The sequence below is a fragment of the Alosa pseudoharengus genome, unplaced genomic scaffold (assembly GCF_046254945.1).
Source record: "Alosa pseudoharengus isolate Yale_2024_CS ecotype anadromous, Long Island Sound unplaced genomic scaffold, YU_APseudo_1.1 YU_APseudo_1.1_scf_11, whole genome shotgun sequence".
Lineage (NCBI taxonomy): Eukaryota > Metazoa > Chordata > Actinopteri > Clupeiformes > Clupeidae > Alosa > Alosa pseudoharengus.
The window spans coordinates 2,085,043-2,099,451 of NW_027468576.1; the positions used below are offsets into that span (position 1 = coordinate 2,085,043).

Below are 14,409 nucleotides of genomic sequence, written 5' to 3' on the forward strand. Positions count from 1 at the left end.
GGAATGTTTACCCAAGTAAGTAACAGGCAACACTTCATATTTCATGAAAGACGTTATATCTCCATTTCTAGAAAAAAACTGCGATTTTGATGAAAACTAGCCACTGTTTAGCTTGGGATTTCTCAGGAACAGAGGTGTGTAGAAATACACGGTTTGTACCCACCGAGAGCTTAAAGTCTCACCTTTTAATCCAGCTATTCTACGTGTTCATAGCTATAACACAGAATATGCTGTGGCTGTACAAAAATCATCAACAATGGTCTAGATTGCTGGCACTCTAGGACAAAGCTCCCGAAAACAGCTTGGCATTCAATGAGTTAACTAAAAACTAAAAAAACTTAAAAATCCCCATAGGCTTAACATTGGCGATTTTGACATCACAATAGGGCCATTAAGCAATTAGAATCCTGTGCCAGGTGTTCAGTGGCCAGATGCACAACACACCTTAAGTTAAGTTTTGTTCTGTGTGATACTGACCTAAAGTGTGTTGAAACATGATACCGAGTGTGAACTTTTGTCTCATAGCTCATCGCTAGTTTTCGATGGGGGTGCATCGGTGATTGGTGGACACTCCTTTATTTCTGATAGTAGCCACCATGGATACCCTAGCAACAACCTAGCAACGACCTCAAGTACCCTAGCAACAGCCTAGCAACCACTTCCACGATGACAACATAGCAACCAACATGACTACCCTAGCAACCAGCGTAGCAACCACCTCAAGTAGCAACAACCTAGTAACTTCCACAGTTACAACCTAGCAACCAATATAGCAACCAATGAGATTAACCTAGCAACGAGCAAAGCAGCCACCACAACTAACCTAGCAACAGCCTAGCAACCACCTCAAGTACCCTAGAAACAACCTATCAACCACTTCCACGATGAGAGAGCAACAGAGCAACCAACAAAGCAACTAACATGATTACCTAGCAACCAGCCAAGCAACCACTTGAGTTACTATAGTACCCTAGCAACACCCGAGCAACCATCTTAATTACCTTAGCAACAACCCAGCAACCACCACTATAATGTCAACCTAGCAACCACCATACCAACCAACATGATTACAATAGCAACCAGCATAGCACCCACTTTATTTTGCATAGCAACCACCTTGAACTTGTAAATAGCCTACTTTTAATGGCTTGTTCCCCCTGTACACAATGAAAATGCTTTTGTTTTGGAGGCAAAGGACTAACAACAGGCAAAAACTATCTCCAAAAAGCTATATCTACTGACAAGGTAATGTTCACGATACTCACAAGATGTGTCCGGGTCGGCAATTCTTGAAGTTGCACTGCTGGTTCTTTTGGTAGCGTCCTGCTACAGCTATGCACTATGGCTATGCTATTCCCCTATTACAAGTTCGTTTACGATCACATTGGCTTAGTAGAGGTTATATTAAGTTAAAAATCTTGCATAGTCAGTTGCATTGAAACACTGTGTTTCTGTCACTGTTATGCATTTAACTTAATGAAGTCTTGTTTTCACCAATTTGAATAATCATAATCACTGATTCAGAACATTAAAAGCATTCCATAGCACAATGACAAATGTCACTGGTACACCATGGCTACTAGTCCAACTTTTGATGATTTCTGCCTGCTCCACACCAGGCATAGAAGCTAGTCCTATTGCTACATTGTCAGAGTGGCCTAATGCCTAGCATGCAGATGTTGCAGGTTTGCAGGTGTTAATATTGTATGCATGTATATTACAACCAACCTCTCTAGCACCGCCTCGTTTATAGTATGTATTAGAACTATGGTAGCTGTTGCACATCAAATAGCTAAGATGTCCACCAGGACCGCGTTGGATGTTCATGAGGTTCATTAGTTTAGCTAATGTGATGTCGAAATTGAATTTAATCATTTGGTATGTAATTCTGCAATAGCTTTGCCTTTTATGCAAGGCAGGAAATAATAATGCTAGGTCGATGCTATTTTGGTACTATATGTCATTGCCCACATCAGCTAGCAATTCTGAAGATGAATCCAAGCTAATGTTATCAAAGTGTTAATGTTATTCAACAATCGCGCAATGAATTTGCTAGCTATTATGTTATTTGTCGGGTAAATTGTTTTTATTGCATGCAGACGCCAAAGACGGAGCTGTATTTCACATATGTCCCTTGCTGGTCACCGTTATTTTAAAATGGCACACGTATGGAGAGTCGACCACAGCTATGTCTATGTACATGAGGATTTCTAAGCCAATAGGTATGAATTTGTGGTGGTGGCAATTAAACATGAATGGGGCCACATTTATCAATGGGAAATGTTGTTTTGTTAACAAACCCTGAAACAACTAAAAATAATATTACACAGTGGACCTTTAAGTAGTGAGGCAGTAGTAAAGTATGTGAGCTTACTGGACTGATAGCTTCTCATCTGCATCTGCTACGAACATGCTGCCGACCTGTGAAGGTGATGTCAGATAGAAAGTACATTCTAATTTGTCTGGTTTGTCAGGCATTAATTAACTAAATGCATTTTAACAAAGATTCATACCATACTAGAAAGTGCAGAGAGGAAACCTCCTTGATTTTCCTCCTCTTTGTCTTTATACTGCCTACAAAAGAATATAATTCATAAACAATACAAACAAAACATCAACACATGAAACAGGTAAAATCAGTTTCTTATACTATCTTTTTACCTATTGTACTCCGTCAATGCCTGATGGACAACCATGCCCATTCCCTGGCAAAACATGAGAAAGTTATTGCATAGTTCAAGGCCAGTGGCAGAAAAAAGCTATTTGATGAAGGCAGATTGTATGATACATTTAACATAAGTAAAATTAGCATGCTTGCATATTACTCAAGGAGCAGTACTACTACTAGGGCTGCACTGATTAGTCGACAAAGTCGACAATGTCAATTATGAAAATGTAATGATACAGAATTTTAAGGACTATACAACCTTACAGGACTAAAGTCTTTGGCTACTCAACGCAAATGTTCAATAACGTATGAATGATGGCGCAACAGAGTGAGAAGCAGGGTGAAGGTGAGGCCAACATGTGCAATAAAAAAACAGGTTGAATTCAGACTCTGTAAAGCAGAGCTGCCATTTCACAGCAGCACAATTGTGATGAAATGCAAGAATTGTGAAGGAGAACTCAATTCCAAAATTGCTCTGTGGAGACTGGCCCTGGTAATCATAGACATATGCAAGTTATTTTGTATAAAAAAGTCAGCCAAATTAATAAGTACTGTATTGGCCGTCATGAACAATTTATTCTGGCATGCGAAAAAATTCCAGATGATGTAATAATCATATTCCGATCTCAGATTAAATGTTTCTCATAGAATGTTGGCGTTGTTGCTATGACGGAAGATTGAAGATTGACTCACTCAACTTGCTAATGTAACATTACATCTGGATGCGGAGCAGCAGAACTACAATCTAAACTGTTTGAATAAGAAATATAGTTTCTTAGTTCGTGTTAGTAGACTATTTGACAAACAAGAAAGGGCAAAGATGTCTTGATTTTGAATGAAATAGTTACAATTCCCTCCGGATGAATAAAGTATCTATCTATCCATCCATCCATCCATCCAGACTGCCCATAATCAATGCTGGCTTGCAAGCTGGTATGCCTTAGCCTACCTGTAATCTTAGCTAAGTTTTTTTATCACACACTTGCTACAAGTGAGCTCATGCCATCAGTCCTCCAGTGAGCATGCTTTTCGTAAGAAGTGTTATGGTGTAAGATTATGTGGATGTGGAATATATTATGATATAATTATGTGGTATAATTAAGCTCTATGATTTATTAACATTTATGTTTTTATCTTCAATTACACTACCCTATACCATCCATAGTATTATATTTATACATATAAATGTACATACTGTAATTGCACTTATACATCTATACTCTACTGCTCTTTACTGTTCTTAATGTGCATACACTATATATCTGTGTACGGTTCATACTGAATATACATATTTATTCTGTTTTTATATTACTGTAAATACACGTCATACTGTATCTCTACATTATTTTTGCTACTCTTATAATGTTACTGCGACTACACTGCACACAACCGTACATGTTGTTCATACACTGTTCACACTGAATATCCATATCTATTCTGCTCTTATAAGGCTACTGCTAATACATATTTATATTTAGTTTATATCACTGTAAACCATACCACTTTCTTAACTGTATACTACTGTCTACACTGCACTATATGTTTTATACTGTTTATACTGCACCACCTGTCTATACTGTGTGTAACATTGCACTTTTCTGCTTTTTTCACTTCTGGTTAGATGCAAACTGAGTAAATTGAGTCAAAAAAAAACTTAGGGCCCTATCATGACATTCTAAAGTGCATCGTCACTCGTCAAAAGTCTATTCAAATTTAGTAGGATGTCCAGTTCACATTGGGAGGGGTTTCGTTCTCAAAAGTGGAGCGCATGGCGTAACAAGGTGTTCCTAGGTCTTTTAATCAGTCATATGGGTGTGTTTGGGGCGTAACATCATTTTAAACCAATGAGAATGACATCTGTCATTCCCTTTAACGGCGCAACGCGCGATATGTCAAATAAATGCATCGGTATTTTGGCATTCAACGGCGCATTTGAAGGAGGCTGCTTGCGAGACCGTATGGAATAGTCATTCTTAAACCATGCTTTACTAAAACCTAGCATAGCCTTCACGCATTTGCACTAGTCTATTATTTGAACTCATTGGCAAAGTGAAACTAACTTCACCAAGGAGTCAGTCAACGACAAGACAGTTATATGCAGTTACTTTCACTATTGACTGACAATGGGTTACCATCGAAAACATAGGCTGGAAAAAGCAACACTTACCCTAATGTTGCTCAAATGACTGAATAAAACAACATTTATCCTGCAGAGGAGTTGCTTATATCTCGTGACAGTGCGTCTTCAGCTGTGCTCCATACGTGTCTCTCGCCTCTCCCCTAATCACTTTTAACCGTCATTACCAATTTGCAAATGATGGTGAATAACTACTCATCATGAGATGTACAGTATTTCGTAATATCTTTATTCTAATTATGTTTCCCATTGTAATCGTGCAATTTAATGCTTTGCATGGACGTGCGCTGGTGTGCGTTCATGAATGATAGAAGGATGGTGCGTGCACCTGCCAATATGACTGTTGACATGCGCTCTTAAAATAGCATATGAACAACTCGCCATTGACTTCTGACCAGGTTTAGGTGGTGTATGATAGCGATTTTTAGACAATGCGCGAGTCCCCTCCCTAGGTTGTTAATTGCCACACCCCTGGGCGCAATGCTTAAAAAATAAACGTGCAAAATACCGAATTCAACTTTCCGCGGGTGAATAACGAGTATTACGCCATGCGCTGGTGACCCAAAATACAGCCCCTTGTGTTTTGAATATTTTCCTTTCCATATATGGGGAAATATAAATATAAGACGTGTGATTCACGCGTGAGGTCACGTGAGAAAAACCACTACTAATAATTATAGAAGGGTTTTAAGGTCAAATTATTATTGTAAGGTTCTGGATGATCACGGTAATATGGCAGCACCAGCGTCAGCTGAACGAAACCTTACATACTAATCAAGTCCATTGTTGCGTGTTAAAACTTCCAGCTGAAGTAGATCTACTGCGGAGGTAAGATAAGTAGCCTAGTGCGAACTGAGAGAGTTGCCTTCCAACGGAGTGAGCGTAGCCTATATGTGTAATATGCGCAATTACACATGTTAAATTCAACAGAGTTAATTTCAATGTTTTTTGAAATTCTGATGTGATACAGCAGAACTTTTGTGTTCAACTTCAAATTCAAGGGTTTGTTGTCTCCATGATGAGTTAGTGTGGAATAGCCTAGGGATAAAGACCTGTCATGGTAGTCAAATCTGATATTTAAAGCAAATTGCCAATATGTAGACTCCCTGTGAGTAAAATATACCGGCACACCCTTAGCAGAAATTTGAACATTGCTGGGTGATGTGTCCCATTTCCGCAAAAATTGCAGACAAGGTCCTGATGTCCCAAACATAAGGTAACATATCCTATAATTAAAAGAGTAATTTAAAAGTAGAATTGTGGTTCCGAGGAAGTGCAAGAGTGGGTTTGATCAGGGGCATGGAACTTGGCCTCATCCAAGGATTCCAACGGTACCTCATTTATGAAAATCGGACATACATGTCAAAAGTTACATGCACACACCTTCATATACAAATACAGCCCAGCCCAGCCCATTAGACATTGCCAGATGGCTTAGAACTCTGCCAGGTGCAAGCTTAAGCAATTAGAGCTGTGATGTCATAATCGAAATTAGATTCCTGAACATTCCGCCATTCATTTCAAAGGGGCCCAAAAACGCCAAAAAACGGGAATAATGAGAAAACGACAAGGGCCATCCACACGAAAGTAACAAGCAAGCTACACCGGTTTGGGCCTGAATTTTTGGAGTTCGAACCGCGTCGATAGCTCAAACGGTCTAGGAGCAGAAGTTAGTACAAAAAGTGAGTGACCAGGAATAATATATAAGAAAACTTAAGAAGAACAATAGTGGGCTTGCTGGATCAAACCCACTAATTAGAAGGAGAAAAAATCATACTAGACGGATTCTTCTGGTCCCTTGCTCATTCAAAATGGAAATAAGTCAATTGTATCTTACATCTAATGTAGGCTCATCATCCACAATAGATAACTTCACAATGTAGGGATTCACCGACTGTAAATACAAGATAACATAGATTAATACTGAAAAATCAAATGAAATATTTGTTTTAAGTAAAATTGCACATTTGAAAACTGTCAAAATAATTTCAACAAAATAAAGCTGGAAGTGTCATTTATCACATACTACAGGATACCTAAAAGGCCTGCATATGTTTTCAGCACTGCCATTAAATCCATGCTTGAAAAAATAAAACAAAAATACATCAAGTTACTTTGTTTGGATTTACTTCAAGTCACTCATATAAGAAATCAGTCAAGATGCAGGAGATGTTTCTCTGATCAAGCAGATCCAAAAGGCCCCAAAGTTTCCCAAAGCACACAGAAAAAAATAAAATTAAACCAGGACACCTGTCAAATAAATCTGATAAACCGTCTAAGAATGGTATAGCCAAGACCAGTAAAACTTTTTCTCAGTTGTCAGATGGTGGTGCCATGCCAGACTGCCAGACTACTATTTTGCACATATGGATATCATCATGAATTTAAGACACACTTCCTGATCAACATCATGTATACCAAATTTGAAATGAACCAGATGAACCGTCTAGTAGGTGCATAAAAATGTGTTTTTAAAACTCCTCACTTCCTGTTGGGAGTGGCTAATACAGTGTGCATACTAAAGCTGTCTGTTTTTGGGAGCTCAACATGCTTACCAAATAACTAAATATGACTAAAAATTAGTGCTGTCAGTTAATCGCGTTATTAACGGCGTTAACGTAAACCTATTTTAACGGCGTACATTTTTTTTAATGCGAGATTAACGTTCTTTTTGGTTAAATAAACTTTGTAGTTTTTTCACATGCTGTTGCAACAACTATTAACGTTAGAACAACTACAACACCACAATGGATTTAGCTAGACTGGAAACTAAACAATACGCACTGAGGAATGGAACGTTGTATGTGCTGCATGTAGCCTACTCGCCCCCTTTTAGGGAAAAGATGACTGATATAATGGAAACCTATGCTGCATCAAAGTGGGGAGCAAAAAGGGCTTATACTTACTAAATCTTGAAACAAACGTGAATAAAAGGCACAAAATAAGGTTGGTGTAAGTTATCTGTGTTTTATGGGATTAATGTGACCATGTTCCTATGGTTTGCTCTTTCTAGTTTACAGGAGTGTCACGAATGTATCGATAGGCACAGTCAAAGTGCCCGTGGCTGACTATAACTAAGTTCAGCAAGCTTAACTTTACATGTCATAACATCAACTTACTAAACATAAGTCACACATTCATTCTATCACTTGTAATATGAACGTAGCCTATTTCCTACAACTACAGTAGGTGAGATAATTGGCTATGTTATACTGAAGTTCCACAGTTAGCTAGCTAGCAAGCTAACCGTTTTGCATGGGATATTATGGTGTAGTGTAAGTGTAAATGCTAAATTTGTTAGGTTGGTAATGTACATAGTTTCGACATGAGTAAGTTACATAAACATAATTCTTCATAACTGCCGTGTTAGTAAAATGATTAAATGTCCTGTGAATTAAAAATAGATGTAACGTCAACGTGTGATTACTAGCTGTCTATCAATGATATAATGTTAACTTGTTTTCCTCTAAAATGTGACGTGATGCAGATTAAATGTATCTTTATGATGATGCGTCGTTAGTAGGCTACGTAAAGGCATGCTGTACACACTTGTTTGGGCTTACGAGCCGGCCAAAGAGTAGTAGCCTAGGCTGACGCATTAAATGTGTGCCGCCAAAGATTCTTTCACCGTCACTTGTTCTGTTATCAACATTCTGCTACTATTTGCGATGCACTCTGCTTTCGACATTCATTTACATTAGATTCCGCACACCAGCATCGCACTTTGGCACTTTGGTAAATCACGATTCAGTTATATTTGGTCGACGTTGCTCCATAAAATCCATTGTTCATCCAGTGTTTGCCTGATAAAAACTTCGGCGCTGATGTGTGTGGCAAGTGACAGTGCACAATAGACTGTAGGCCTATAAAATGGCAATGCACTCATGTTGAAAACTTCCTTATTACAGTGCATGAAAATGCACTGTACTGTTCTTCCTAGGCAACTTCTTCTTATTACAGTGCATGAAAATGCACTGTACTGTTCTTCCTAGGCAACTTCTACTTCTTATTATTCCACTTACCATTCCGTACGCAATTTCTCTTTAACAGTTTAACTTAGAAACTTCATTCAAACTTTGTAACGTAGGTCTTCAAACAGATCGGGTTGGTATGTCTTTTCAACTTTGAAACTTTTATACTTTTTAAACTATTAAAGAAAAACTTTTTAAAAATCCCCATAGACTTAACATTGCCGATTATGACATCATAATACGGCCATTAAGCAATTAGAATCCTATGGCAGGTGTTCAGGCCACCTGCAGCCTCAGGCTTTAAGCATACAATCTGGGTCAATTAAGACTACACATCCTATTCAACTGTTTCCTCTGCCCAAAACTGTTTCAAAATAAAAGTACTCACTACAATAATCCACTGTTAAACAATGTAACCCATTAAACTACTGAACTTTTTACATTCAACTTTTAAACGGTCTACTTTAAACTATCATTAAACTATCTATCTATTAAACTAGCTGTCTATCAACAACTTTTAAACTATCTACATTCAACTTTTAAACTTTTAAACTATATACATTCACTAGCTGTCTATCAACAACTTTTAACTTGTTATCAACTATGTCAACACTTTTCATCAACTATGACTCCTACCCACTGTAGCTAGTTAGCATGGTTAGCAAAGTTAGCATGTTAACATTGCTAACATTGTTAGCATTTTTAACAAAACTGCTAAAAATGATTAGCTAGGTTAGCTAAGTCACATGGTTAGCATGGTTAGCATGCTAACATGTTAATTAGCATTTTTAGTAAAACTGCTAAAAATTATTAGCTAGGTTAGCTAAGTAACATGGTTAACATAATTAGCATGCTAGCATGTTAACATGCTAGTTAGCATAGTTAGCATAACTGCTAAAAATGATTAGCTAGGTTAGCTAAGTAATATGGTTAGCATAGTTAGCATGCTAGCATGCTAGTAAATATTTTTAGCAAAACTGCTAAAAAAGATTAGCTAGGTTAGCTAAGTAACATAGTTAATATAGTTAGCATGCTATCATTGCTATCATACTTAGCATGTTTAACAAAACTACTAGAAAATGTTAGTTAAGTTAGCTAAGTAACATGGTTAGCATGTTAGCATTGCTAGCACTGCTATAAAAGCATGGTTAGCAGAATTAAAAATCTTAGCATAACTGCTAGCAAACATTAGAGCCATTCCAACTTTCAGTTATCGTCAAATATCTACCTATACACAGCCATTAAACTATTTGAATATCAACATTCATTCAACTTCCAGTCTGTCAACAACTTTTAAACTATTTACCTTCAACTTTTAAACGGTCTACTTTTAAACTATCATTAAACTATCTATTAAACTGGCTGTCTATCAACAACTTTTAAACTATCTACTGTCTATCAACAACTTTTAAACTATCTACATTCAGCTTTTAAACAGTCTACTTTTAAACTATCAACTTTTCTTAAGCTATGCAACCACCATGTCTATCCTAGCATCACCGTAGTAACCATCTCTGTATTATCTGTTTTAACTATACATGATATTTTACATCACAACTTTAGCATTTTCATGCACTGGTAATTGCTTGGAATTGCATTTCTAGTTTTCAACTGAACTCAAAGATAATGAATATAGTATGAATATAATATTTTCTGTTTGTTATGCCCTTTATAATGTGTGTAGGCCTACATTTTGTGCACGCACTTCTGCGGTAGCATTTATTTCAGTTTATATCAGCTAAATCTCTAAATAATATTGTGTTGCCTCGGTCTGCACATCTTTTGAAATTTGATTTGAAATAATCAAATAGACCTACGTCTTAAAGTTCAGTTAATAAAGTAACTTGCTTTGCTTTCATTTGAATCCCAATCAAGATACACAATAATTGCTTTATTGTTAATATGGACTCCTGCAAAGTTCAGAAATGAAAAATAATAGAATTTTAACCATATGATAAAATATGTGATTAATCGTGATTAACTATAGGAATTCAGCGATTAATCGCGATTAAAATTTTTAATCGTTTGACAGCACTACTAAAAATATGACCGTCCGCCGCCCAGTCCTGCATATTCTCTCCGCAAAAATAAATCACGCTTGTCAATTTGTCTCCTTCTCCTACTCCATCTCCTACTTTTGTGTATGTAAATGAGTGTGGGGGCTGTTCGCTTGTGAGTGTGTGGGGGTAATGGGTGTGTGTGGGTGTGTGAGTGTGTGTGTGTGTGTGTGTGTGCCTGCTTACCTGCATGTGTGTGTGTGTGTGTGTGCGGTGTGTGTGTGTGTGTGTAGCTGATATGGCCCCCCCATGAACTGAATTCCACGTAACTTGAAATGCATTCAGAGCAATAAATAAATGTAAAAAATCTGGAAGAAAAAACTGAAAGTGAAAACAAACATGTACCCCTACCTTGACGCAGAAATTAACAAAAAATAAAAAGTTAAAAATAAAAAGTTGCTAATGACAATTAAATACATAACAGCAACATAAACACTTAAAGGTCCCATATTATACTTCTTTTTCAAAAAGGCAAAATACACCTATGGGTTGCACAAAACATCTCCCTGAAGCTGTTTGCGTAAACTTCCTCTCAGATTACACATCAGCAGCTCCATTCTAGCCAGTTTCAGTTATTTTCATAAAGTTATTGGAGTTTAGCCGAAATGTCTGCTAAATACAATAACCATAACAGAATCAATTCAGACACTTGCATGTATGATGGCCTAACAACTATCATTTTTAATGCAAGCACACCACATTCAGGCTTTATTGTTGAGATCAGACATGATATTCACCCACAGAGCTTGCACTGGCTTAATTTTTAACCGCGGATTCAATTCTGCCAAAAGGCCCACTTATCCTCTCAGGTAGCCTACAGTGCTGTGTGAGTGAGAGGGGAAATGGCTATAATAGAGCGGCGAAAGCCAATGTGTGCTTCTTTTACCGATATATTTAATGATATCTTTTGCATTTCTTATCCAAACAACGTCAAACTTGGCACTCGTGTCCGTAGCAAGACACCTGTCAAGTTTGAAATGAATTGGTTCGAGAGATATGCGAATAACAGACACACACACAGACAGGGCAGCTAATTAAACATGATGCCTGGAATGCGTCAATAGAATGTGTTACGCTTTTATGTGTCGGATGGTGGTGTTACGCTTTTATGTGTTGGCCCCCGGGGGGAAAAAAACTCCAGTCTGAGATAGGCCCAGAAATCTATCTATATGGATATAAAACCACTATCATTGTTATGGTCTTGTTGTTGCACAATTGACACTAAAGCAGTCAGTGAAAACATGCACATCAGTGGACTGCTTTACTAATACAAAATTGCAAACTATTGCAATGATTTTGTTGCATTACTCAGCATGGATGCACGGTGCTTGCATGAGAAATACTTCCCAAAACAACAGTAGGCTAATTGTAAGGATGCCATTTAGGGGCATAAATCACAATTACAATATTGATTCTTTAAGCCAATGATTTGATTATTTTCAATTATTCAAAAATTTTAGCGATTTGATGTGTTACTTGGGTCTGTTGTCCATAGGAAATGATAGATTTTGGTTAATTTTCATGGATTCAAAAATGGCAAATATTATAGGCTTAATTAAAGGCCAAATACTGAACATTGACTGTGGAATCTTGCTTTTGAATTTAACATGGTTTAAACTCATATGTTGCAGTAGAAGTAGAAGTGAAAGGAAACTAGCCTATTTGGAATATTCTGTAGACCTGCTGTTCCTTTTATGAGAACAATTTAACTGACTGAACAAGTTTTCATTAGGCTATTGAATGCTTAAAAAGTGAATGCTATATACTTAATTTACCATTAGCTAGATTAGAGTGGTTCTATTGTCATCTAAATGCAGTGTTTTGTTGGCTGTTCAAAGCATTTCACATTCATCACTCATGGTGTAGGCCTATGTCTGGAGTGATCGCTGTTCCTTTAAACGCTGGGACTTTAAATTATGTTTAACTCTGTGCTGTTTTTGTTGATGGACGGCGCCGTCTTAGATTCAGTTTTCTTACCATTTTAATAAATGACACACGCAATTGCTTGGTTAAAGTAAGGAATTGTTTTCACTCGTTTTCTTGCAATTCCCACATAACATACTAGGCCTAGGTTACATTAAAAAAAAAATTGCCGGTTACTGTCTAGTTCGAACTTCATTACTGACAGGCCTAATTGTATTATTGTACGGTTCTGGATGATCAGTCAGATGGCAGCGCCAGCGTCAGCTGAACAAAAGCTTAGGCTACACACTAATCAAGTCCACAGTTGCGTGTTAAAAGTTCCAGCTGAAGTAGCTATACTGCGGAGGTAAGATAGCGCAAACTGAGAGAGTTGCCTTCTAACGGAGTGAGTGTAGCCTATATTTTCTTAGCTGCTATCAGAACGATAGGCTACCGCTCCTTTGCTACATGATCAAGTATTATCAGATGAGTGGGGGTTATCAGAAGCACCGGACATTAACCAGCAGGCCCATATGAGAATCACTCTGGTTCCTCTGGTAGCCTGCGGTAGATGACGTGAAAAAAGCTAGAGTCGCCGGAAAGCATCCCTGATGATCAGACCCCCGACCCTGCATGATAAAATTATGATGTACAGATGTTGCTGATGTTGAATGGTGAAGGGATTGTTGATATGTTGAAATGTGTGAACATAGTGATGCAATGAATTTAAAAATGTCAAATAAACAGGAAATGTTTCATAAAGTCACAATGCATTGGTTGATTAGATGAAACTTCTATTAATTGTTATTGTAATGCATGGCTGACATGGCTAGTATAGCACCACCATCTGGCAACAAAGAGGTCTTCACTGGTCTCAGCTCTATCATTCATAGATATTTCATAATCATCATCATCATCATATGTTTCAGGTGTGGTGTTTCAAGTTTGTTGTACATAAACACAGGTGTCCTGATTTAATATTGTCCTTAATGGGGGGGGGGGGGGGGCATTTAGGTCCAACTACCCACGTTGACTCGGGTTCAAATCTGACCTGCAGTCAAAGTCTACTTAAAAAAGGTTGGAATATTACTCTCGCTGGCAGGTTGAAATGCTTGCGTCAAAGCACTGGTTTGTAGTTTTTCATGATGACTGAAGAATTAAATGGATGTTCTAATTTCTAAGAAGTAGCCCACAAAAAATCCTCAAGACAGGTGGTCTTACATCTGCTTATAGCAACATTACTGTAGATTCCCCTGAACAGAAGCAACAGTTCAGAGCAGTCACCCCTTGAAGATTAGATTAAACCTAACCGGCAAGACCACTGTTTGAAATGTAGGCCACATACAATGTAGTGTCACATGTGTACACAAGGTTCTATTTGTATGGATTTCCTGGAGGTGTGCATTTATTACTTTACCTCATATTTTCTGTAGTTAACCAGCAGTGCCAACAACACAACAGCATCATAGCCATGTTGTGATCTGCTTGACACGTCAGATAGTATCTAGTGAAGAAAACGAGAATTTGATGAGACAGCAAGTAAATAAAGTTGGCCCAAAATGGTTGCAGAATTCAGATTCTGGCTTGCCAGAACAATTATGAACAACACACAACCAAATCAAGACAATAAATATTTGGGAACTTAAATGAAAAATGCCACCTAATGTCAAGCTG

General features: G+C 37.6%; 1 protein-coding gene across 2 annotated transcripts in view; it reads right to left on the minus strand.

Moving 5' to 3' along the window:
- armh3 (armadillo like helical domain containing 3) overlaps positions 1-14,409 on the minus strand; it is a 160,378-nt gene that overhangs the window by 113,020 nt on the left and 32,949 nt on the right. For both annotated transcript variants that reach the window (XM_076277747.1, XM_076277746.1), the window contains exons 8-12: positions 14,153-14,239; positions 6,643-6,699; positions 2,662-2,705; positions 2,514-2,574; positions 2,375-2,421 (exon numbers count right to left, since the gene is read on the minus strand). In XM_076277747.1, the coding sequence (XP_076133862.1) occupies positions 2,375-2,421; positions 2,514-2,574; positions 2,662-2,705; positions 6,643-6,699; positions 14,153-14,239 (296 nt within the window). The remainder of the gene's footprint in view (positions 1-2,374; positions 2,422-2,513; positions 2,575-2,661; positions 2,706-6,642; positions 6,700-14,152; positions 14,240-14,409) is intronic.